The sequence below is a fragment of the Nycticebus coucang genome, chromosome 18 (genome assembly GCF_027406575.1).
Source record: "Nycticebus coucang isolate mNycCou1 chromosome 18, mNycCou1.pri, whole genome shotgun sequence".
NCBI classification, from domain to species: domain Eukaryota; kingdom Metazoa; phylum Chordata; class Mammalia; order Primates; family Lorisidae; genus Nycticebus; species Nycticebus coucang.
This window is the reverse complement of record NC_069797.1, coordinates 79,744,213-79,770,755: the sequence shown is the minus strand read 5'-3', so window position 1 is coordinate 79,770,755 and position 26,543 is coordinate 79,744,213. Positions and strand designations below refer to the sequence as shown.

The 26,543-nt window shown below is 45.3% G+C and overlaps 1 protein-coding gene across 3 annotated transcripts in view; it reads left to right on the top strand.

Annotated features, from left to right (window-relative positions):
- The first annotated feature begins 721 nt into the window (after nucleotides 1-721).
- The window catches only part of CSNK1D (casein kinase 1 delta), a 38,830-nt gene continuing 13,008 nt past the window's right edge, over nucleotides 722-26,543 (top strand). For 2 of the 3 annotated variants that reach the window (XM_053568270.1, XM_053568271.1), the window contains exons 1-5: nucleotides 746-1,164; nucleotides 8,227-8,337; nucleotides 24,243-24,391; nucleotides 25,299-25,527; nucleotides 25,935-26,105. In XM_053568270.1, coding sequence (XP_053424245.1) covers nucleotides 1,089-1,164; nucleotides 8,227-8,337; nucleotides 24,243-24,391; nucleotides 25,299-25,527; nucleotides 25,935-26,105 — 736 coding nt within the window. In that variant the 5' untranslated portion in view covers nucleotides 746-1,088. Of the gene's footprint in view, nucleotides 1,165-8,226; nucleotides 8,338-24,242; nucleotides 24,392-25,298; nucleotides 25,528-25,934; nucleotides 26,106-26,543 lie in introns of all 3 variants that reach the window. The other variant, XM_053568269.1, reaches the window with a different exon arrangement.

The following is a 26,543-nucleotide window of genomic DNA, read 5'->3' as shown; positions in this document are numbered from 1 at the left end:
AGATGGAGCAACTGGGTGGTTCCCAACAGCCCACCACTCAGCCACCAACAGCACCTGCTGTCCCCAGGTGCTGCTATGCAATCTCGAGGAATGATTTTTGGCTCCCCGACCTGACCTCCTTGAGCTATTTGGGGGCAGAGGCTGCACCACTGAGGCTGAGAGATGGACAGGAAAGACCTGGGAGCGGAGAGACCAGCTTTGTTTGCTACAGGGGGTACAGCTCAGCTGCTGCTTTTCTCTTCTGCAATCCCAGGCAGTGACCCTGAACATTTCATGCACCTGCATCCCAGGCATAGAGTACTCCATATGCTAGGTCCAAAAATATGCACTTGCTCTCCACGTGTTAGCCGTGTGGAGACAGGCCGGGAGGGGCATCACTGGCTCAGGTGCTGCTCTGGAGGGCCCTTCCCAGTGATGGGAATGGAGTCCAGATCTTTGAAGCTGCCTATCAGCTTCTTCAGCAAGGAAGAACATTCGGATCCAACACAGATTAGTTCAGTGTGTTGGCTCAGCCTACACCCTGCAACCTTGGCAGCTCCTATGGCACCTTCCAGCCAGCCGCCAGACCCTGGGAGGCCTGTGAGAGAGGCTGGCAGGTAGCAGAGGCCTCAAGCGCAGGCATCCTGGGACGTCCCAAAGCCGCGTCTGAGCCGCGCTGTCACACGCTCCAGGTGCCCGCCCCGGAGGGCGTCGGTTCCGGGTCCGGGTCCCCGCCCCTCCCCGCCCCCGAGTCGGCCCCGCCCCTCCGGGTTGCTAGGGGAAGTGACGTCACAGCGCGATGGCGGCGGCTCCTTCAGGCAGCTGAAGGGGGATTTAGGCCCGGAAGATCCGAGTCCATCCGCGGCGGGGAGAGGGCGAGCGGGGCCGGCAGGGGCCGGAGCAGGGGCGGCGGTGCTCGGACTGTCCCATCCGCCCCGTATTGAGGCGCTGGGAGCGGCGGGGCGGCCGGAAAGCGATGGTGAAAGTGGGGCCGTGAGGGGGGCGGAGCCGACAGCCGGACCCGCAGTAGGGGCAGCAGCGGCGCCGCCTCCCGGAGCTCATACCCAGGAAGCGGCCGGGAGGGCAGGAGCGAGCCTGGCCGCGCCGCCATGGAGCTGAGAGTCGGGAACAGGTACCGGCTGGGCCGGAAGATCGGCAGCGGCTCCTTCGGAGACATCTATCTCGGTGAGGCCCCTCGGCCGCCAGCCCCGGCCCGCCTGGCCGTTCGAGGAGCCCCGGCCCCGGCCGCCCGAGCGCGAGCGACCGCGGAAGGAAGCAGCGGCCCCCGCAGGGTCTGCACGCCGGAGGCCCGGGCTGGGCGGGGGTGGGCTCGGGGCTCGCAGGCGCCGCCGCCGCCGCGGAGTCGTGGCCAGAAACCAACGGCAACTGGGCGAGCGCGGCCTGGGGGCTGAGGGCCCGGGGCAGGGGCAGGGTCTGGGGCGGGCGGGGGGTCAGAGGCCGCGGTGCGGAGGACAGGGTCCAGGGGAGGATCGGGGCCGGGGTGGGGACGGCCGGGGGCAGGGTCTCGGGTGGCTGTGGGCCCTGGGGGGGCAGGAGAGGGCAGGGCCGGGGCGGCGGGGTGGGAGGCGGCTTCCTCCTCACGCCTTAAGGTCATCGCCGTAAACAAAGGCCAGGCTCTGTCCTCTGCGGCCCGGCCCGGTCCGGTCCTGGAGGTGGCTCCCACCTCGCAGGCTGTCCTGCGTCGGGGGAAAATGTCAAAACAACCCCAATGCAGTGTGAGGGTGGGGAGTGTCCCAGAGAGAAATGGGGTAATGCAGGGGCTGCGTTCTGACACTTACTCTAGATTTCTGCTGCTGCCCTTGGCGACAGTGGCATTTCCTCCCACCAGCCCATTGCCTGACTGGGTTGTCAGACCCTGCTATCTCATTCCTGAACCGAAACTTTGAAAACTGAAAACGTGATCTTTGTTCCGGGATGCAGATGGTTCTTGGTCTGTTCAGAGCCCCTCAGCCTTCGGGGGTGTTTGAGTACATGTGGAACCTCCAAGCTCTCTAGCTGGTCCCTAGAAATAAGGAAAACTAAAATTGGGGGAACCTAGATAAAGCCAGGTAGTGTTTTTAGGGCCAATGAAGTAGTGAAAAGGTGCTGCTCTTGAACTCTCTCTCTTTTTTTTTTCTTGAGCTCTCTTTGACAATTAAAATTTTCAAGGTAGACTTGAGAAGATATTTGGGGTTAGAATGTTCTGAGCTGTGTTGTATTTACAATGAGAGAACTTGCACATGTACACATGGTGTAATAAAAGTTTGGCTTAAATGTTCAAGTTAGGAATTTTAAAATAAATTTTCTACATCTCAGTGGTGTTGTATTCTTCATAAGGTATTCCAGACACACTGAACTTGAGGAGTTGTAGCCTGGCTAATGGTGTGCCTTGGGGTAAATATGTTGTGTGTGAGCCACCTCAGCTTTGGTGTTTGTGTTTGGCTGGGATGGGGTTTTTTTTTGGGGGGGGGGGGTGTCAAGAATGGAATCACACTGTGTCAGTCAGATCCTCCGATGTGCCTCTCACATCCCTCCCTGTTTGACTTGAGGCAGGACTCAGGGCCTATGGACTGACAGTGTAGGATAAATCCTAAGTACTTGTGGTGCCTGATTAACCTTCAGAGTAACCCCATCATATGCCATGTTGATGCCTTTGAATCCACACTTCTGCCTTAATGGCCTGCTGAGTAAAGTACACTTTAGAGACATTCAGGTTTTACAACTTAAACATTTATATCTGAGTAATCAGCGGATGTATTCTTGACAGTGTTTTGGGAGTCAGTTTGGTGCTAAACTAAAAAGCCAGTCCATTAGCCACGCTCATGCAGGCTTCAAAAGTTGGATATTTTGAAACTTATTCTCTTATCTGAGACCTTTCCCAACAGCTTCGTGCTTTGCAGAGATAGATGCAAACAACCATGCTGTGTATTTGTCACCACACTGTTCACCAAGATTCAAGATGGAATGCTGCCAGCTTGCCGGGTATTGCGCCCGGTGGGCCTCCCCTCGGGCTGGGCACACAGTAGGCACTTGGTACAATTAGGGGTTGAGGATATTCTCAGTCTCCATTGTTCTGAGGTAGATGGGTTGTGGATCTGGCACTTAGGCTTCACAAGCCCAGATAGCCTGTCAGTCGGGATACATTTCTAGTTACTTGCACGGGTGGGGGCACTGCTGAGTTTTTTTTTTCCCATCAGCATTGGCTCTTGGCCCATATTGCAGTCCTTTCAGGCTACCCCAGTGAAGGGATGAAATACAAATACTCGTGTTAGCTCCAGTAAGACAGGCTGGGTGGGTGGGTCTGAGAAAGATTACCGTTCAGTGTCAAAGATGGCTGACGTAGAGACTATGGGGTGATTGAATCATCTATACCATGGTCTCTTCCATTTGTTGGGGCAACCGGGTTAGAAGTTGAGGAATTGGGTCCTCATCTTATCTGTGTCATGGGTATTCTAGTATGAATGTAATAAAAACCATTCCTGTTGTCGTCACTGGCATTACTATCCTCTTGTCCATGTAGCAGTCACCTTGTTTTGAGCCTAGCCTTTGGGGTTTTGGATTTCCACTTGGGACTTTATGTGCTTTCAGGTGATTAAGAGTGAAAGGGGGCAGGCTGGCCTTCAGTTTGATAGTGCCTGGAGGGCAGAGGAGGCCCACTGTTGGCCTGCCAGAGGGCAGGGCTGCATGCTCTGCCAGCCAGGTTCACACTCTCATCTTCATAGTCCCTTTGGCTATTGCAGAACGTTGGGACTGTTTCTTAATTGCACAGGCTTCAGAAGGTAGGCAACTGTGGGACCAGAAAAGTCATTCTCAACCTTCAGTCTATGATTCTGGATTGGAAAGGCCCTCAGGAGGGCAGACAGGGAGGTGTCCCTCCTTGTGGAAAGCCTGATGAGAGTCTTGGTCCTACCCTGGTGGGCAGGGTAGGAGCAGCCTTGGTCCTGTGCTGCCTTGTGGTGTGCACCGCTCTGGAGGTCGTGGAAGCTGAAGTCCTTTCACTTTTGCTGGCAACATACCACTTAGAACCTTCATAACATTTGAAAACAGTCAGTCTCATTAACATGGAGCGTGTGTTTCCACCCCGGTGTGATAAGGGTGTTTGAGTAAAGGAAGGCTGTGCAGGGCCAGGCTGCCTGGTGGTGTGCTCACCAGTGTGGAGAGAGAATGAGCCAAGCTGCTGTGGCCTCTTGTCTGTTTTGTCTTCTGGAGGCACAAGGTAGAATCCAGAGACATGATTGGTAGGATGGAGGTTTTCTTGTAGTTGTTAACATTCACACTTGACCCCATCATACCCAGCTTGTTGGGGCCTCGGTGCTTGCATGCTACCTGAGTGGATGTGCCGGCTGACTTAATAATGTGCACCAGTGTCTTCGGGGAGCTAACCCTTAGTAACTCTGCTTCATTGCTGATTTTGAAGGTTTTTTCCCCTTACTGACTTTGATTTCTCTTGAAGACACCCTACAGGGTATCTGGGACATAGGAGGGCCCCAGAATCCTGGCTGGCCATGAGAGAATGGTCCCTGTTCTTGGCTGCAGCTTCCAAAGTTGTCTCCCTGCAGTGATCAGGGCTGTGGCTTTTGTTTACCTTGGAATTGGTGTTTGACTCAAGCATTGGTGATGAGAACTCATGATACTGCTTCGTGCTGCCTTGCTAACAGTTGTCCTGGGAGATGGCCTTTGCCCTTCTGTTCAAAGTGCCTTCCTATTTTTCTGTTGATAAGACAGTCTTCAGTAGGAATTACCAGCATCCAAGTGGGTCGTTCAGAATTACTTTCCTGTCCCAGGACAGGGTCATGCTCTGAGTTAGGTTCACTTAATTTACTATCTCCTTTTGTCTGCTCAACTTCTGGGGCATAATTTTGTTTTCTTAGGACAAACATTAACCTGTGTCTAAACATAGACTAACATGTGTGCCTGGAGAGGGAATGAACTGTCACACATCAGACCAGGGTTGTTGAGCTGCACAAAAGACTAGAGGACACTCAAATGATAGAACATGTTTAGTATAAACAGACATCTGCCTCAACATGTGCATGCTTTTGACTTGTTCTGAACCTGGAACCCATAGCTCGGTGGCATCTTTAAGTACTGCTTTTTCTGGGGGTGCTTCTCAGACTTAACCTGTGGTAAGGAACCTGGTTGTGTAATTTCCTATCCATTGCTACCAGAACTTTTGTAAAATTACACAATATTCCTGGCATCACACAGGGTCTTGGCTCCATGATAAGATATGATCCATACCTTGTCCCAGAGTTGGCCGCAGTCCTTTTCTCCAAGACTACAACTGTATCACCCACAGAAAAGTAGAGTTAGTGGTGTTCTCTGCCTCTGGGAAATGTCAGTCTAGCAGGCTCTGTGGTCCCCTGCCGTCCTGTCACTAGATCTTCCAGTTGGTGAGGTACTGGTGCTGTCACCAGAGGTTGTGCTGCCCCAGCTTTGGGGCACAGGGAGTCGCTGATGTAACTACGTGAGATGAGTCACTGTCCCTCCCAGCTGGTTCAGAGTCCAGGTCCTTAAAGGAACTCAGAGTTCATTTTTCATTTGCACACTGCATTTTATTATGAAGTCATTGCTCTTATAATTGGGTAGATTGTTCCAACTATAGGCAGGAAGAACAAAATGTATTACCTTTCTTTTGAATGCCCCAGAGTCTTTGTTGAATGGCAAATGAGGTTTTTGAATCTAAAATGGTCACTGACGGTGGTCAGATGCTGGTGGCTCCCACGGAGCTGTAGCATTGGTAGTCACTTTGGGTCCAGACTTGCTGGAAGCATCTCATGCAGGCATCTGAGCAGACCAAAGGTGACTGTTTTCTCTGGTTCTTGGGTGTTCCTTGGGCATGATTGCTCCAGTCCTCACCGACCTTCGTCTGCCTTCCATCTGGGAATCTCAAGGGTATTGTATAACCACTAACCTGCTCAACTCCACAACTCCCTGACGAAGTAGATGGCAGGCTTCCTCACTGATCTCAGTTGATGAGAGAAACTGAGTCACCCAGGACTAGAAAGGTTGCTTTGTCCAGCACAGTCTCCCAGGGAAGGAACTCTCCTAGGGTTCTGCCTGGGCTGCTGGAACCTCTGTTAATTCCTCCATGCAAATAGCCACACTACCAAAAAGGATTAAACGCCTGTGGCTCAGTGAGTAGGGTGCCGGCCCCATATGCCAAGGGTGGTGGGTTCGGACCCAGCCCCGGCCAAACTGCAACAGAAAAATAGCCAGGAGTTGTGGCGCGCGCCTGTAGTCCCAGCTGCTCGGGAGGCTGAGGCAAGAGAATCGCCTAAGCCCAAGAGTTGGAGGTTGCTGTGAGCCGTGTGATGCCACGGCACTCTACCTGAGGGCGGTACAGTGAGACTCTGTTTCTACAAAAAAAAAAAAAAGGTGTTTTATGCTAAGAAGAAACCTGTGAGGGTAGAAGAAAGCTAGGTATGTGCTGTCTGAGACTTTCTGTTGCCTTCCAGTCAAACCTCATGCAGTAAGCAGAGGGGAAGGTTTTTTTTTTTTTTGTTTTGTTTTTGAGACAATCTCACTATGTGTCGTCCTCAGTAGAGTGCTGTGGCGTCACAGCTCACAGCAACCTCAAACTCTTGGGTTTAAATGATTCTCTTGCCTCAGCCTCCCAAGTAGCTGGGACTACAGGCACCTGCCACAACACCCAGCCGTTTTTTGGTTGCAGTTGTCATTGTTTTAGCAGGCCCGGGCTGGGCTCAAACCCGCCAGCCTTGGTGTTTGTGGCCAGCGCCTTACTCTCTGAGCTATGGGCATCGAGCCAAAGGGGGAAGGTCTTGAACAGCCTTGGGCCAGGTTCAAACTCAGAAGCATGTGTGTGTCCATGTCCTTAGAGGGGTGGTGGTTGTCAGATTTGTGGTTTCTTTTTTTTTTTTTTTTTTTTTCTTTTTTGAGACAGAGCCTCAAGCTATCACCCTGGGTAGAGTGCTGTGGTGTCACAGCTCACAGCAACCTCAAAATCCTGGGTTTAAGCGATCTCTTGCCTCAGCCTCCCAAGTAGCTGGGACTACAGGCACTCGCCACAACGCCTGGCTATTTTTTTGGTTGTAGTCATTGTTGTTTGGCAGGCCCTGGCCAGATTCGAACCCGCCAGCTCTGGTGTATGTGGCTGGCGCCCTAGCCGCTTGAGCTACAGGCACCACCCAGATGTGTAGTTTCTTATTGGAATAAAGCAGAGAGATAGGACATGTCTAGATAACTAATTTTGCTTCCAAGCTCATAGGCTGATCCTCACAGTATTACACCTGTGTCATCAGCTTTAGCACCAGACTGACAGGAGGTGTGTGCCCAGTGTATTTTGCACAAATGGTGTAGTTGGGTATTTTTTGTTTGTTTTTTTGAGGTAGTCTCACTTTTGTCACCCCCAGTAGAGTGCTATGGCATCAGAGCTCACAGCAACCTCTACTCTTGGGCTTAGGAGATTCTTCTGCCTCAGCCTCCTGAGTAGCTGGGACTACAGACACCTGCCACAATACCCGGCTATTTTTTTATTTGCAGTTTGGACAGGGCCGGGTTCAAACCCGCCACCCTTGGCATAGGGCCAGCACCCTAACCCACTGAGCCACAGGAGCCGCCCATAGTTGGGGTTTTGAAGACAAAAACAGTTCTGTCCTCAGGAAGGGAGAAGGGCATCCCATGGTCTTGTTGAGGGTTTTCGCCAGGTCTGTGATGGGTTGACACAGGCCTGTGTGTGTGTGGGGACTGAAACCATGTGAGAACTGCCTGTTAAGGTATGTACAACACAATGCCAGGCCTGGGTGGACTGAGGCTGTGGCTGTTTGGTAAAAACCCTCCAAGAGGGAGGCTTAGGCACACTGTCAAGGGCTGGTTGAAGTAGTGTGGCATAGGGACACAGAGTCATCCAGAAACTCTGCTGTGGTATGCGCAGGCGGGTGAGTGCAAGAGCCACGGGACAGGGCTGGTGGGAGGGTATAGACCAGAAAGGTGGTCTCAGAGGGAGCCTGGTGACTAACAGAGTGGGGTATGTGGAAGAGGGTGGTAGAATCCTAAGTAGACATTCTATACACTTCTAATAATGCTTCCTTTTGTGAAGTAAAAATAAAGATAATTTCCCACAAGAGATTTGCCAACCAGTGATACTGTGTTAGTGTTAGAAAGTAGAGATTATCCATCATCTAGTTTTTCTTGGAAAATTGGAATAGTGCTTTTCTCTGGCATGTTGTAATACTGGCATAGGTGACAGCAGGTAATTTATCTTTGTGGCTTGCTTTCTTTGTCAAGGTACGGACATTGCTGCAGCAGAAGAAGTTGCCATCAAGCTTGAATGTGTCAAAACCAAACATCCTCAGCTTCACATCGAGAGCAAAATCTACAAAATGATGCAGGGAGGAGGTATGTTCTTCACCTATTAAAAAAGAAAACCAAGGTTCGGCGCCTGTAGCTCAAGCCGCTAAGGCACAGCCACATACACCAGAGCTGGCGGATTCGAATCCAGCCCGGGCCTGCCAAACAGCAATGACAACTACAACCAAAAAATGGCTGGGCATTGTGGTGGGCGCCTCTACTTGGGAGGCTGAGGCAAGAGGATCACTTAAGCCCAGGAGTTGGAGGTTGCTGTGAGCTGTGATGCCACGGCACTCTACCCAGGGCGACAGCTTGAGGCTCTGTCTCAAAAAAAAGAAAAGAAAACCAAGGTTCTGTTTGATGAAAGAGAGTGTATAATGGATCACAACCTCTGCTTTATTTGGGGGAAAAGGGAGGAAGATATTTGTTCATACCCTTGACCAAGTCATGTGGCTTGGTCAGAGACTCAGTTACAAAGGGTCCTCACTCAACCAGAAGAAACATAATCTTACACTTTTGCTTAAATGCTACCTTCCTTAGCTTCATACTAGGTGAGTGATTTTGAAATCAAGATTTTGTGTGAATTTTAGAATAAACATACTCCTGATGGCTGCACATGCCCCTCAGTGGTCAGCCGTGGCTGCCCCATGGTATGCAGGTCATACTCAGGGCCTTCTTGATGTTGGCCCCTGTGTATGGCCTCTGCTCAGTCACGTACTTATTTTTAGCAGTTTTGGAAAATCCTTCAAACTCTTAAAGTTTATTCATGAATAAAACAAGGCTTTTTAATTTGGTGACCACTGTGACTTCTCCTAGCCCCATCACTGTTACAGTTCTGTGAGACCTCAGCCCGGGCCTTAGGTACCTTTGTCAGACTGTGGGCCTGATGACTAATCAGAGCATTTCCTTCCTGTCTCAGAGTCTAAATTTTAGGATTCTCTGGATAGTTTGATGGGGCAAGAGGGAGTTTTATGTGGGGATTTCAGCACCATGAAGGGTGTGTTTCCCCAGCAAAGTCTGCCTGTATGCGGGAGCCCTTTTTGGGAATAGGGCTTTGCATCTGAAGAGAGACGGTGCCTCTTTTCTGGGGGGCCCCTTCTAGCCTCCTTGGTATTTCTGTGGTTGGAAGGTGGAAGGGGGAGTGCCTCTCAGCACTCTGCCAAAGGAAGGTGTGTCTTCATTTCCTTTATTAGCTTTTTTCTGCAGGAGAGGACTGTTGATTTGACCTTTTGACATCTTTTCTCAACAAAAGCAATTAAATTTGTCTATTATAGAAGCCAATATTTCCAGGTTTATGTAACATGAGTGTCTGGTAGCAGATACATCCCACAGCAGCTCAAAGGGTTCTGTGGGACCCTTTACAGAGAGAGGTATCCATTGTGGGCTTCAGGTGACCAGAGGAGGCCACAGGGATGAAAATTACTCCATTGTCCCAAGAGAATGTCAGCAAAGACTTGGTCATGAGGGACTGCCCTCTGGTGGCCCTCTGTAGGGAATAGGCTTCTAATGGGCATTAGGGACTGTCTTACATAGCTTTTAAGGTTTTGACAAGTAGAGAACAAGATGATGCAAGATTTGGCCTTTGGGGATTGAGTAAAGCCTGCAGGTGCTGAGGACCCAGAAAACTCTAAGCATTGGGACCTTTGAGCCGAGGGTTGCCTGAGGCAAGAGTACATAATTTTGGTAGTGTTTTTTTAATTCATTCTGAGACCGAACAGGGTCTCAGCTTCCAGGACCCACTTTGCCCAGAGACGTCTTATTGGGCTTTCGCAGTGTCTCCTGTAGATGGATGTGAGTGGTTTTGTTGTCTCTGAAAGGAACAGCAAGCACCTCTGATTGTGGTTTTTCTTCCTTCACCAGAGAACCAAGTACTGGTGCTGAATTCTGACCTGCTTATGTTTGATTGATCAAGCTGCATTGAGGAACAGCACACAAAGCTGAGTGGCGTGTTCTAGTCTCTGTAGCTTGTTGTAAGACAGGATTAAACCGGAAAACTTTGTTAGTCAATGCCTACAGCAGTCCTGTGTGGTAGGTGCTGGGGTCTTCAGCCTCATGTTACAAATGAGGAAACTGAAGCAGAGAATGCTCAGATATCCCAAAGAATACAGACTTGAACTCGAGCCTTCTACCCCTGGACTAGAATATGCATGGCATCTGTTCTCTCTCAAAGGAGTGAGGGCTTGATCCATGGCCTTCAGCTGTCAGGAATGTGCCCTAGATGTTTCCATCTTTCTAAAGTCTGATTTGGACAATAGATTAAAACCCAGCAAGCGCAGAAATAAACTAAAATTAGCTGTATTGGTGAATGACTTTTGATAGATGTCAAATTTTTATCAGAACTGAGTGGCCTGCCAAGCAAACCTAGGGACTGTTTTTCCAGTCCTCTCAGAAGTAGCTCCAGACCACTTTTCCTGATGACTCTCAGCAGAGAAAACTCACTCAGCTCACAGCTACTTCTGGTCAGCCTTCTGTGGCTGGTGTGGTTTGGGGCAGGAGAATGAGGTCTTTGCATAGAATCCAGGCCAAGGAGTGAAGTTTCTGCAGCTGAGGGTGGGCAACTGCCTACCATAATCTTTTTATTACGAAATGTTTTACAGTGGCGGAAAATACACACAAAGTGTAAGGTGTCAGTGTCAAAGTCACCACACTCTAAGAGGGAACACACTCCCCTAGCCCATGCTCTACCCACCCCCAAATCTCTGGTCCTTGCTTGCCTATGTTTAAGGTTTTGTTTCTCTGTCATCCCACAAGAAATTCATGTTTTTCAACATCTAAAAAACAACATTGTCTAGAAACTCTGACAGTTGTATTTGTAATCATTTTAATGTTGAATTGCTGAAAACATGAAAATGTTTATTTGCATCAATGCTCAGTCTCACATTTATAGAGAAACTTTTTGCAAATCAAAATGGAGAGCATTGGGCGGCGCCTGTGGCTCAATGGAGGGCGCCGGCCCCATATGCAGAGGGAAGTGGGTTCAAACCCAGCCCCGGCCAAACTGCAACAACAACAACAAAAAAAAAAAATAGCCGGGCGTTGTGGCGGGCGCCTGTAGTCCCAGCTGCTCGGGAGGCTGAGGCAAGAGAATCACGTAAGCCCAAGAGTTAGAGATTGCTGTGAGCCGTGTTTCGCCACGGCACTCTACCCCAGGGCGGCACAGTGAGACTCTTGTCTCCACCAAAAAAAAAAAAAAAAAATGGAGAGCATTTGCCACTATTGGCCCAGTCCCCTAGATTTTCATCCCCAAGCAAAGGTTTAGGTGTCTTTGGCCTTCATGAGGGAAAAAGTATCAAGTGTCAGAAATAACTACACGTACTAGGGTGACCCATTCCCCACCATGATGGTCCCTGGCATACCTGGGACATACGAGCACAGGCAGCACACAGGTCTGTTTTCTAAGCTGTTGTCCTTACTTGTTCCTTTGGATTCCTGGTTTTTCCGTGTCTGAGAGTAGCAATTTGTCAGATCTGTAGCCAGCAGCTCTTCACCCTTAAAATCAGTGGGTGCACTCTCATGGATGACTTTGAAGCTGATTACTTCCTGAGAACAGCTTTATCTATGTCTCCTGAGAGATGGTGGGAATAGAGGGGAGTCGTAGAGATCCCTAGGGTTCTGCAGTTTAATATGTCAAAAATGCCCTAAGTTGGGGTACCAGTTTCTGAGGCTTCATCACCAGCTAGTTTGTTGACTGCTTAGGATAAAGCATACTACGAAGAAAGTTTTGCATCTGTCAACCAGAGTGTGGGAACACTGCTTTTCATGTACTATTTTATTTCCCACTGAAAAGAAAGTTGCCTCCATGGACACACTATCAATTAGTTATAAGTGGATCTTCAGTCCCTGCCAGTGAGTGTCTTATGAATGTACAAAATTTTTTTAATAATGTGTAATACAAACACACTATGCATTCTGTAACTTTTTCTGACCCAGCATATTCCTGAAATTCTTACCCGTTGATGCAGCTAATTTTCATTGCTGTTTAATAGTCTGTCATGATTGAGGGGCCCTGGATTGTTTCTGACATTTTGCTCTTAGGGACAGTGCTACTATGAACACCTTTGCCCCAGTATTCCTAGTACACACAAGCCAGCATCTGCCCCCTCAGGCGGGATGACCACCTCATGGGGTGTGCAGATATCCAAGTCTGCAAGACAATGCCGGGTTCTCTACAGATACATGTAGATTTTTTCCCAGGTGGTTGTACAGATAGATATTTTTGCCTGTATTGTCAGTGTCCTATTTAATCTACACCCTCTTCAGCCTCACTGTCACCGTTTCTTCTCAGTATGGCATTAGATACCTCAGCCAGCACAGAAGATGGTGGGTGGAGTGGTCTAAAGAAAAAGGATGAAAATGGTAGAAATAAAACTGTTAATGGCAGATGAGATACTACATAATACTCTACATGGGAAACCCAGAACAAATTAGAGAGTTTAGCTAGTTAGCTTAAGATCAAAATATAAAATCACTATTCGTTATGTAAATAAACAATTAACAAAATGTAATTTTTTAAATACTGTTCATAGTAGGTAGCAGAAAAGAAACCTAGACAGTATCTAGAAATAAATCTTAATACAGTCAAGATCTGTATATAGAAAATTTTAAAACCTGACTAGAGGACATTATGTGTTCTTGGAAAAGAAGACTCAAAGTTGTTCTTAATATTTAATGAAATTCCAGTCAAAATTCAGCAAAATTCCAGTGGGTAGAGCGCCAGCCCCATGTACCGAGGGTGGCTGTTTTGAACCCGGCCACTGCCAAACTGCAAACAAAATAGCCTAGCCGGGCATTTGGTGGGCTACCTGTAGTCCCAGCTACTCGGGAGGCTGAGGCGAGAGAATCACCTAAGCCCAGGAGTTGGAGATTGCTGTGAGCTGTGATGCCATAGCACTCTACTGAGCAATAAAGTGAGACTGTCTTAAAAAAAAAAAAAAAAATTCCGCAGGGTATTTCTTAATATAATAAGGTGACTTTAAAATTCACAGAGTACAGGGCCAAGAGTAGTTAAGACACTCCTGAAAAACAGGGTGCAAATGCCAAAACTTAAGGCTTTTGTAATTAAATGTTTAGCTGTAGCCACAAAAAGGGCTTCAAATTAGTAACAGCCCAAAGCCCTGAGCATACTTGACTCAATTTAAGTATCATTCCTCATTAAGAGGAGGTCAGCACAACGACTCACACCTGTAATCCCAGCAATCTGGGAGGCTGAGACAGGTGGATTGCTTGAGCTCAGGAATTCAAGACCAACCTGTGCAGGAGTGAGTCCCTGCCTCTGCTAAAAACAGAAAAATTAGCCAGTGTGCACCTGTAGTCCTAACTATTCAGGAAGCTGAAGCATGAGGATTGCTGAGCCCAAGCATTTGAGGTTGCTGTGAGCTATGATCACAGCCCACCAGGGTGACAGAATGAGACTGTTTCTGAAAAAGGAGGGCGGGGGCTCAGACTGCTTGAAGAAGTGGCACATGCCAGGACTGGGGCAGAAGAAAGAAGTTGAATCTGGAACACATGGCAGAAAGGAAAGAGGTGTCCTAAACCAGCACACATGTTCAGGTGGGTACAAGAGTGAGCTTAGGAGTGTCTGTTGGCCAGATTTTGAAATGAGTAGTGACAGGAATGAATTATAATACATTGGTGTGGGGAGAGAGAATTCATGAATCTGTAATGCTATATGTATAGAGACAATATAGATAGAGAAAAGAATTCATGAATCCATAATACAGGTTGAATATCCAAAATTGAGAATGCTTCAAGATTTGAAACTTTGAGTAGAGGAAATGACACTCAAAGGAAGTGCTCATTAGAGCATTTTGGATTGGGATTTTTGGATTAGAGATGACCAGTTGATAAATATGTAATGCAAATATTCCAAAATCTGAAACTGGCCCTAAACATCTTGTGTAAGGACAACTCAACCTGTATTATATGTGTGTGCACAAATGGAGAGCTCCACAGAAAGCTGGCAACTAAAAATTGCTGTTATTTCTAGTGCATTAATTACTGCGCTTAGGTCCAGACTTCATCGGGCATCATTTCCTGCTACCTGAGGACTTCTTTCTACACTAGTGGTGCAAGTCTGCTGGAGACAGCGTGATGTGTGCACAGAGTGGTTACGTCAGGACCTTTCCTTCGTGGTTCTTATGCTTGGGGTTGGTTGAGCTTCTTGGACCTGTGGGTTTGTTTTTATCTGGCTGTTTCTTCTGTATAGTCTCCTACCCCCATCTTTCCTTTAGGGCCTCCAGTTACATTGAGATGAGGTAGCTTGATGCCTCACCACTTGCCAATGCTCTTGTTTGCTTTTCTGTTTGCCGTTCAATAGTTTCTATTGCTTTGCCATCAAGTTTGTGAGTCTTCTGCAATGTTGGGTCTGTTGATCCCACTTGACGTTTTCATCTCTACATGTTAAATTTAGGTCTTTCTATATCTCCCAGCCCTTTGTTTAACTTTGTCAACATGGAATTTCAGCTGTCCTGGTAATGTTTGGATGCCAGATACTGAGAATTTTATCCTCTTATGTGCTAGATGTTTTCGTCTTCTCAGATTCTTGCTCAGCTTTTGTTCTGGGATGAAGTTAAGTTACACTGATGCTGTAACTGTTAAGTTACAGTTCCTGCTTTTGTGTTAGTTAATGCTTGTGACGAACTGGGGCAGTTGGGATCTTTACCTGGTGCTTCTTGTCTTTGGGGCATCAGGGGTGTTGTTGCCAGATATCCAATGTCTTAGAAACTCCCTTTTCTTATTTTATGTTTTGTTTTGTTTCCTTAGTTATTTCAGGTTATGAGGGTAAATTTGGTCCTATTACTCCTTTGTTGGAAGTAGAAGTAACTTTTTTTAAAAGAAAATAGCGTCTTTTTCTGACTTGGGGGTCAGAAAGTTTTTTTTTTTTTTTTTTGAGACAGAGTCTTACCATGTCGCCCTGGGTAGAGTGCTGTAGCGTCACAGCTCACAGCAACCTCCAACTCCTGGGCTTAGCGATTCTCTTGCCTCAGCCTCCCAAGTAGCTGGGACTACAGGCACCCACCACAACGCCTGGCTATTTTTTTGGTTGCAGCTGTTGTTTGGTGGGCCCGGCCAGCTCTGGTGTGTATGGCTGGCACCTTAGCCACTTGAGCTACAGGTGCCAAGCCAGAAATGATTTTTTAATGTAAGACACTGGGAGCATTACTCATGAATTGAAAGTATGGTAAATTTATCTTCATTAAAACTAGGCATCTCGGGTGGCGCCTGTGGCTCAGTCAGTAAGGCACCGGCCCCATATACCGAGGGTGGTGGGTTCAAACCCAGCTTCGGCCGAACTGCAACCAAAAAATAGCTGGGCGTTGTGGCGGGCGCCTGTAGTCCCAGCTACTCGGGAGGCTGAGGCAAGAGAATCTCTTAAGCCCAGGAGTTGGAGGTTGCTGTGAGCTGTGTGATGCCATGGCACTCTACCGAGGGCCATAAAGTGAGACTCTGTCTCTACAAAAAAAAAACAAAAAAACAAAAACTAGGCATCTCTTTTCATTAAGAAACTCCAAAAGAAAATTTAAAACATGCCATTAAATGAAAAGAAGATATTTTCCTCACATAAAACAGTGATTTGCTTCCCGGTCCCCCCAGTTCCATCCCCACTGCCCCAGATAAAGAGTCTCACTTTGTCCCCCAGGCTAGAGTGCCCTGGTGTTAGCTTAGCTCACAGCAACCTCAAAGTCCTGGGATCAAGCAATCCTCCTGCCTCAGCCTCCTAAGTAGAGATTGCAGGTGGCCACTATGCCTGGTTAATTTTTCTGTTCTTAGTAGAGATGAGGGTCTCCCTCTTACTCAGGCTGGTTTCGAACTCTTGAGCTCAAACTGTTCACCTGCCTCAGCCCCAGAGTGCTGGGATTATAGGCATGAGCCACTGTGCCTGGCTGAAATTTTGTTTGTTTTTAAAAGACAATCTTGCTCTGTCACCCAGGTTGGAGTACGGTGGCCTGATGATAGCTTGCTGCAGCCTCCAACTCTTTCCTGAGTAGCTGGAACTACCGGCATGTGCCACCACACCCCAGCTAAGGTTTTTATTTATATTTTTTAAGGTCTTGCTATCTTGCCCAGGTGGTCTCAAACTCCTGGCCTCAAGTGATCCTCCTACTTTGGCCTCCCAAAGTACTAGGATTACAGATGTATGCCACCTCACCTCTGGCCAGTTTCCAGAGTTTTTATAAGTAACTACTTACAAATACAAATTTATAATGGATATAATGTATGTAAACTTAACATATAATATGTAAAATTTATAAGTACCTACTTATAAATACAAAAGGGTATCATAATAGAAAAAATGGCAAAAATATGTGCACAGGCATTTCAGAAAAGAGGTAAATATGTGGGAAGACACAGATTGGACATTTGGTGAGACACCATTTTTTTTTTTTTTTTATTGTTGGGGATTCATTGAGGGTACAATAAGCCAGTTACACTGATTGCAATTGTTAGGTAAAGTCCCTCTTGCAATCATGTCTTGCCACCATAAAGTGTGACACAACTAAGGCCTCACCCTCCTCCCTCCATCCCTCTTTCTGCTTCCCCCCCCATAAACTTAATTGTCATTAATTGTCCTCATATCAAGATTGAGTACATAGGATTCATGCTTCTCCATTCTTGTGATGCTTTACTAAGAATAATGTCTTCCACTTCCATCCAAGTTAATACGAAGGATGTAAAGTCTCCATTTTTTTTAATAGCTGAATAGTATTCCATGGTATACATATACCACAGCTTGTTAATCCATTCCTGGGTTGGTGGGCATTTAGGCTGTTTCCACATTTTGGCAATGGTAAATTGAGCTGCAATAAACAGTCTAGTACAAGTGTCCTTATGATAAAAGGATTTTTTTCCTTCTGGGTAGATGCCCAGTAATGGGATTGCAGGATCGAATGGGAGGTCTAGGTTGAGTGCTTTGAGGTTTCTCCATACTTCCTTCCAGAAAGGTTGTACTAGTTTGCAGTCCCACCAGCAGTGTAAAAGTGTTCCCTTCTCTCCACATCCACGCCAGCATCTGCAGTTTTGAGATTTTGTGATGTGGGCCATTCTCACTGGGGTTAGATGATATCTCAGGGTTGTTTTGATTTGCATTTCTCTAATATATAGAGATGATGAACATTTTTTCATGTGTCTGTTAGCCATTCGTCTGTCGTCTTTAGAGAAAGTTCTATTCATGTCTCTTGCCCATTGATATAAGGGGTTGTTGGCTTTTTTCATGTGGATTAATTTGAGTTCTCTATAGATCCTGGTTATCAAGCTTTTGTCTGATTGAAAATATGCAAATATCCTTTCCCATTGTGTAGGTTGTCTCTTTGCTTTGGTTATTGTGTCCTTAGCTGTACAGAAGCTTTTCAGTTTAATGAAGTCCCATTTGTTTATTTTTGTTGTTGTTGCAATTGCCATGGCAGTCTTCTTCATGAAGTCTTTCCCCAGGCCAATATCTTCCAGTGTTTTTCCTATGCTTTCTTGGAGGATTTTTATTGTTTCATGCTTAAGTTTAAGTCCTTTATCCATCTTGAATCAATTTTTGTGAGTGGGGAAAGGTGTGGGTCCAGTTTCAGTCTTTTACATGTAGACATCCAGTTCTCCCAACACCATTTATTGAATAGGGAGTCTTTCCCCCAAGGTAAGTTCTTGTTTGGTTTATCAAGGATTAGGTGGTTGTAAGATGTTAGTTTCATTTCTTGGTTTTCAATTCGATTCCAAGTGTCTATGTCTCTGTTTTTGTGCCAGTACCATGCTGTCTTGAGCACTATGGCTTTGTAGTACAGACTAAAATCTGGTATGCTGATGCCCCCAGCTTTATTTTTGTTACTAAGAACTGCCTTAGCTATACGGGGTTTTTTCCGGTTCCATACAAAATGCAGAATCATTTTTTCCAAATCTTGAAAGTACGATGTAGGTACTTTGATAGGAATGGCATTGAATAGGTAGATAGCTTTGGGAAGTATAGACATTTTAACAATGTTGATTCTTCCCATCCATGAGCATGGTATGTTCTTCCATTTGTTAATATCCTCTGCTATTTCCTTTCTGAGGATTTCATAGTTTTCTTTATAGAGGTCCTTCACCTCCTTCGTTAGGTATATTCCTAGGTGTTTCATTTTCTTTGAGACTATGGTGAAGGGAGTTGTGTCCTTAATTAGCTTCTCATCTTGACTGTTATTGGTGTATACAAAGGCTACTGACTTGTGGACATTGATTTTATATCCTGAAACATTACTGTATTTTTTGATGACTTCTAGGAGTCTTGTGGTTGAGTCTTTGGGGTTCTCTAAGTATAAGATCATGTCATCAGCAAAGAGGGAGAGTTTGACCTCCTCTGCTCCCATTTGGATTCCCTTTATTTCCTTGTCTTGCCTAATTGTATTGGCTAGAACTTCCAGCACTATGTTGAATAGTAAAGGTGACAGAGGACAACCTTGTCTGGTTCCAGTTCTAAGAGGAAAAGCTTTCAGTTTTACTCCATTCAGTAAAATATTGGCTGTGGGTTTGTCATAGATAGCTTCAATCAGTTTTAGAAACGTGCCACCTATGCCTATACTCTTCAGTGTTCTAATTAGAAAAGGATGCTGGATTTTATCAAATGCTTTTTCTGCATCTATTGAGAGGATCATGTGATCTTTATTTTTGCCTCTGTTAATATGGTGGATAACGTTTATAGACTTGCGTATGTTAAACCAGCCTTGCATCCCTGGGATGAAGCCTACTTGATCATGATGAATGACTTTTTTGATGATAAGCTATAATCTATTGGCTAGGATTTTGTTGAGAATTTTTGCGTCTATATTCATGAGTGAGATTGGTCTGAAATTCTCCTTTTTGTTTGGGTCTTTTCCTGGTTTTGGTATCAGGGTGATGTTTGCTTCATAGAATGTGTTGGGGAAGATTCCTTCTTCCTCAGTTTTTTGGAATAATTTCTGCAGTACAGGAATAAGCTCTTCCTTGAAGGTTTGATAGAATTCTGGGGTGAAGCCATCTGGACCAGGGCATTTTTTAGTTGGAAGCTTTTTTATTGTTTCTTTGATCTCAGTGCTTGAAATTGGTCTGTTCAGGAGGTCTATTTCATCCTGGCTAAGTCTAGGGAGAGGGTGTGATTCCAAATATTGATCCATTTCCTTCACATTGTCAAATTTCTGGGCATAGAGTTTCTGGTAGTATTCAGAGATGATCTCTTGTATCTCTGTGTGATCAGTTGTTATTTCCCCTTTATCATTTCTGATTGAGGTTATTAGAGATTTTACTTTTCTATTTCTAGTTAGTCTGGCCAATGGTTTATCTATTTTATTTATTTTTTCAAAAAACCAACTCCTTGTTTCATTAATTTTCTGAATGATTCTTTTGTTTTCAATTTCATTGATCTCTGATTTGATTTTGGATATTTCTTTTCTTCTACTGAGTTTAGGCTTAGATTGTTCTTCTTTTTCCAATTCCATAAGATCTCTTGTGAGATTGTTGATGTGCTCTCTTTCTGTTTTTTGAATGTAGGCATCTAAAGCGATGAATTTTCCTCTCAAAACTGCTTTTGCAGTATCCCACAGGTTTTGGTAGCTTGTGTCTTCATTGTTGTTATGCTCAAGGAAGTTAATGATTTCCTGTTTTATTTCTTCCTTCACCCATCTGTTATTCAACAGAAGATTGTTTAATTTCCATGCCTTTGGGTGGGCTTGAGCATTTTTGTTAGAGTTGAGTTCCACCTTTAGTGCCTTATGGTCTGAAAAGATACAAGGTAAAATTTCAATTCTTTTGATTCTGTTGATATTTGTTTTGTGTCCCAGGATATGATCAATTTTGGAGAATGTTCCATGGGGTGATGAGAAGAATGTATATTCTTTATCTTTGGGGTGGAGTGTTCTATATGCGTCTATCAAGCATAGTTGTTCTAGGGTCTCATTTAAATCTCTTACATCTTTGTTTAATTTCTGTTTAGAGGATCTGTCCAGCTCTGTAAGAGGTGTGTTAAAGTCCCCTGTTATGATGGTATTATCAGATATCATATTGCTCAGACTGAGTAAGGTCTGCTTCAAGAATCTGGGAGCATTTAAATTGGGTGCATAAATATTTAGAATTGAAATGTCTTCTTGTTGTAGTTTTCCCTTGACCAATATAAAGTGACCATCTTTGTCTTTTTTGACTTTAGTTGCTTTAAATCCACATGTATCTGAAAATAAGATTGCAACTCCTCTTTTCTTCTGAATTCCATTTGCCTGAAAAATTGTCTTCCAACCTTTGACTCGGAGCTTTAATTTGTCTTTTGAAGCCAGGTGTGTTTCTTGCAGACAGCAAATGGATGGCTTGTGTTTTTTAATCCAGTCAGCCAATCTATGTCTCTTCAGTGGGGAATTCAAGCCATTAACATTTATTGAGATAATTGATAAGTGTGGTAGTATTCTATTCGTCTTATTTGGTGAGAGTCCATTGCTTAGTTCTTTTGCATCAGTGTGGAGGTTAGGTTCTGTCCTTTGATTTCTGAGTTCTTACTTTGCTGCTGATCCATTGTGGTTGTCAATGTGCAGAACAGGTTGAAGTATTTCCTGTAGAGCTGGTCTTGTTGTGGCGAATTTCCTCAATGTTTGTATATCCGTAAATGATTTGATTTCTCCGTCAATTTTGAAGCTTAGCTTAGCAGGGTACAGAATTCTGGGCTGAAAATTGTTCTGTTTAAGTAGATTAAAGGTAGATGACCATTGTCTTCTTGCTTGGAAAGTTTCATTAGAGAAGTCTGCGGTAACTCTGATGGATTTGCCCCTGTAGGTCAACTGGCGCTTACTCCTGGCAGCTTGCAGAATCTTTTCTTTTGTCTTGACTTTGGACAGGTTCATCACAATGTGTCTTGGAGAAGCTCGGTTAGAGTTGAGGCGACCCGGGGTCCGATATCCCCCTCAAAGCAGTGTGTCAGACTCTTTGGTGATGTTTGGGAAATTTTCTTTTATAATATTCTCTAGTATGGCTTCCATTCCTCTGGGGCATTCTTCTTCCCCTTCTGGAATTCCTATAACTCGTATGTTGGAACGCTTCATAAAGTCCCATAATTCTGACAGTGAACGTTCTGCTTTCTCTCTCTTCTTTTCTGCCTCTTTTACTGTCTGAGTTATCTCAAGAACTTTGTCTTCTATCTCTGAAATTCTTTCTTCTGCATGGTCTAACCTGTTGCTGATACTTTCCATTGTATCTTTAAGTTCCCTAATTGACTGTTTCAGTTCCTTCAGGTCTGCTATATCCTTTTTATATTCTTCATATCGTTCATCTCTGATTTGATTCTGTTTTTGGATTTCCTTTTGGTTATTTTCCACTTTATTAGCAATTTCCTTCATTGTTTCCATCATTTCTTTCATTGTTTTCAACATGTGTATTCTAAATTCCCTTTCTGTCATTCCTAACATTTCTATACTGGTGGAATCATCTGCAGTAGCTACCTCATGGTCCCTTGGTGGGGTTGTTCTAGACTGGTTCTTCATGTTGCCTGGAGTTTTCTGCTGATTCTTCCTCATGAGTGATTTCTTTTATCTGTTTCCTTGCCCTAATTTTCCTTTCACTTCCTCTTGCTCTTTAAGTTCTTGTGCCTGTGGACTAAGGGTTACAGGACCAGAAGGGTGAGAAGGTTGAAGAGCAAAAAAAAGGGGATGAAAGAAAGGAGGACCGAGTGATAAGAAAAAAAGAAAGATAGAGAAGGGAGAGGGGGTGGGTATAAGGAATATTGACAAAAAGAAGAGAGGCACAGAAAGAGGGAGACAGGGCAATATAGGTGTACAGTAGGGTACTTTGACACAACCTTAAAAAACCCCACCTTCTGGGGGTGCCCAGTTGCGTGGTTCCCTTGAGGTCAGCAGCTCTTTGCTAACCTGATCAGACACAGTACCCCACCTCCACCAAGTAGAGAGGAAAGACAAAAATGCTATAAATCAAACCAAAAGAAGCAAACAGAAAACTTTACGGGGATAAAATTGGGTGAAAAACCAAATTATATCGGTAAAAACACTAGCAAAAATGAAGTTGAAGTTATTAAAAAAGGCAGCAATGGGAAATTATAATTAAACTAGGAAAATTGAGAAAGAAAAAGGGATCTGTGTGGAAAAGATTGAAATTAAAAAAACAAAAGAACATCAGCAACGTCAAAATAAACAAACAAAAAAAAACAACCAAACAAAAAAAAAAGAAAAAAATACACAACCAAAAACAAAGCAGTTTGTATATGTTATTGAATTTTGTCTGGGCAACACGTGGTCTTCTGGGGTATGAGATGTTAGTCACAGTTCCGATACGACTGGAGGCTGCTGATTTCTCAAACCCCAGCAGGTAGACACCCTAAATCTCTTTTCAGCCTACTTAAAAGGCACTTTGAACTTGTAAACTTGCTGAGCAGAAGCTTTCCCAGCTTTCTCGCTGGAATCGCTGCTGAAGTGGCTATCCACTTACCCAGTGTGCCAAAACCTGGGTGAGACACCATTTTTACACCCACTGGGTGGATAACAATTAAGAGTCTGGCTGTGCTAAGTGTTTGAGAGAATTTGCACCACGAGGGCATCACTCTTGCCAGTGGCAGAGTATAAATTAGGTTTATCCCGTTTGGGAAAGGATTGATGTTATCTTGTATGCCTTACAGAGTTGAACAGTTTGCACCTTATGGGTCAGCAACTTTGTTTCTACTTATGTACCAGAAAAAAAGATGAAGATATGAAAAAGAATTTCATATGTAGGAATTTTCACAGAACAGCACTTTTTATAACAGGAAAAGGAAACGTGGCATGTTCCCTTCATGGAGTGTTGCATCCTGTGCGGCTCACTTCCTACAAGCAAGAAAGCATGTTTTGGGGGAGCGCATGGGTGGGGGAAGTAGGTGCTGCTGTTTAGAATGTTCCAGGTCTCAGTTACCTTATGCTTTATAATGTCAGGATTAGGGCCATTTGTTCCCAGGTAAAATGTTAAATGTTAAGTATTTTAAAATAATGAAACAGTTTTTAAAATGAAGGGAATTTCTCTATTGATATCAAAACTTGATAGAATACTAAACTGCGAATCTGTGTATTTTTATGTATTTGCCATAGAAGAACATAAAAGGTTTATCTGGATGATTCAGAAAGCTGTATGTGGAACCATATGTATACTTAGGTTCCAGGGCTGTGAGTACACACTGAATTAACCATGTGTTCTTGTGGATACAGGGGGAGCGGACCAAAAGCATATTCTGGGGATGTTATTTTGAGGAATTCATCTATTTCTACAGCATTTGAATTTTGACTCTGCAGTAAGGCTGCTGTGCACATTCTTCTGCAAGTCTTCATGAGCCTCTTGTGGCTGTTGACTGTTCATACATTCTCTTTGGAGTGTCTGGGTTGTTCAACCATTCTTTCAAAAATGGATTATCTTGTTAGTGTTGATTTGTATATTCAGAGCTCTCTTGAAACTAAATTCTTTCCCTTGTTTGGGGTTCTGGATCACGTGACTCTGTCTGTTGGATTTGTCTGTCTTCTTTATTCTTACTTTCACTGATTTATATACTTAAGCCTGGGTTACTGTGTAAATCTCCTAAAAGTTTTCATTGCTTTTGCTTTTCTTTCATCCAATCGGGTATTTCTACCAACATCAGAGTAATTGAATTTTTTTTCTCTTATCCAACCCATGCCTTTCTCTTCTTTTTCTCAGCCTTGCATTCCCGATCTTTCTTCTAAGCCTCTGGTGAACTGGTTTCTGACTGGCTCTGCTGGTCTTATCTGCCCAAACATCGCCTTCTTCCTGCGTTTCCCACTGCCTGCCCTAGCTTAGATCCTCCTTTCTGTTTGACCTTTGCCTTCCAGTTGGCTTCGTGCTATCTGTGAACGGATGTGTCTTCATCTCCACTACCTGTCTTGAGCACAGGCATTGCTGGGGTCGCCTGAGCCCTTTGACTCCCTGCCATATGCATGCTTGAGGACACCACATGGAAGACCAGGGACTGAGACTCTGTCTGTTTCTCCTAGTGGGCATCCCCACCATTAGGTGGTGCGGGGCCGAGGGGGACTACAACGTCATGGTGATGGAGCTGCTGGGGCCCAGCCTAGAGGACCTCTTCAACTTCTGCTCCAGGAAGTTCAGTCTCAAGACAGTTCTGCTGCTTGCCGACCAGATGGTAAGGACCCAGTTTCCTTTTCTTTTTCTTTTTTCTTTTTTTTTTTCTTTTTTTTTTTTTTTTTGAGAAGAGTCTCATTTTGTCACCCTGGGTAGAATGCCATGGCATCACAGCTCACAGTAAACTCAAACTCTTGGGCTCAAGCAATTCTCTTGCCCCAGCCTCCCGAGTAGCTGGGACTACAGGCCCCTGCCACAATGCCTGGCTATTTTTAGAGACAGGGGTCTTGCTCTTACTCTGGCTGGTCTCAAACCTGTGAGCTCAGGGCAGTCCACCTGCCTCAGCCTCCCAGAGTGCTGGAATTAGTCGTGAGCCACTGCTCCTGACCAGGACCCAGTTTTCTGAAGTACTCAAGCAGCTCAGAAACTTAGTACACACCTTTTGGTCTTACAGAATTAATTATTTGGTTGGTCTTGTGTTCATTATTATGCCTGTTACTTTGCAGAGAGAAAATGGAAATTTGTTTAACTTTTAGCTTTAGCCTCAGGGTAATGACATAGTTGATTGGTTTGGAGACCCACCCTCTCAGCATCAGAGTAGTGTGTTCCCCATCCAGTGGTCTTCTTGGTTCTCTCAGCAACAATATTTAATTCCTAAGAACTGCTGAGTAGTTTCTAAGCAGATTCTTGTGTGTTGCCTGTGCCAGGATAGGTAGTAGAGAACACTGTTTGGTAATGACCGTCCCTTCAGCCTACTGTCCACTCTGCAGGAGCTGAGGAGATGGTGCCCAGGTCCATGGCGGGGAGAGGGGAGCCAAAGATAACTTTAGGCCAAAGTTGACTTTGATCAGTTCAGTGTCTGTCCTTTCTCCTTGTTTAGTTACTCTTTGGCTAGAGGGTTGAGAATGTGCAGCTACTGAGACATGCTGCCCTGGTTATAATCTTCATGTGTCAATTTCTGCTTATAGATTAGTCGTATTGAATACATTCATTCAAAGAACTTCATCCACCGAGACGTGAAGCCAGACAACTTTCTCATGGGGCTGGGGAAGAAGGGCAACTTGGTCTACATCATCGACTTTGGGCTGGCCAAGAAATACCGGGATGCAAGGACCCACCAGCACATCCCCTACCGGGAAAATAAAAACCTCACAGGGACGGCGCGGTATGCCTCCATCAACACCCACCTCGGCATTGGTGAGCCCCTGGGTATGGGGTCACTGACGTAGGGTGCCTCTGGTCATGTCTGGGGTGACCTCAGGCTCGTGAGTGTGTTTGGTGATCTCCCCATCCTGCTGGGAGGTGTAGAGCTGTCATCAGACCTTTGTAGCAGGCAGGCTGGGTTCTGTGACTGGTAGGCGTAGAGGGCAGGTAAATGCTGGGCTTCTCTCAGCAATTCTCTGTGACACTGATGCATTGATGCTCTTCCATCAGGGGAATTTAGGAATTTCCTTAAGAACACTTGAAGGGTGGCTTTTGGCCAAAAAATCCAAGTAGATTTTTCTGTTTTCTCTGAAGTTGTTTCCACGTGCATATTTCTGGCTGTGTTGCTTTTACACAAGCACATGTATGCTGTCCTTCATGTGTCTCCCTTTTCTTTGCAGAGCAATCTCGAAGAGATGACTTGGAGTCTTTGGGTTATGTGCTGATGTACTTCAACCTGGGCTCTCTCCCCTGGCAGGGGCTGAAGGCTGCCACCAAGAGGCAGAAGTATGAAAGGATTAGTGAGAAGAAAATGTCCACTCCCATTGAAGTGTTGTGTAAAGGCTACCCTTGTAAGTCTCCTCACACTTGTCTTTTTAGCAAAGCTGGTTAAGGGGGTCCGTGCAGGTGTCTGACTTGCCTCAGAAGTATGCTTGCCTTCTACAAAAAGAGTGGCAAAGAGGCCAGCTCACGCCTATAGTTCTAGCACTCTGGGAGGCCGAGGCAGATGGATTGCTTGAACTCACAAGTTCGAGACCAGCTTGAGCAAAAGCCAGAGCCTGTCTCTATTAAAAATAGGAAAACTGAGGCAAGAGGATTGCTTGAGCCCTAGTTGAAGGTTGCTGTGAGCTATGATGCTACAGCAACACTCTACCCAGGGCGACAGCTTGAGACTGTCTCAAAAAAAAAAAAGAGTGGCAAGAGCAAGGCGTGCCTTTGTGTATGGAGGTAATAGGTGGTCATCTTGTTCTTTCTGGTGTAACTGCTGAGCTCCTGCTGGCTGTTCTCTG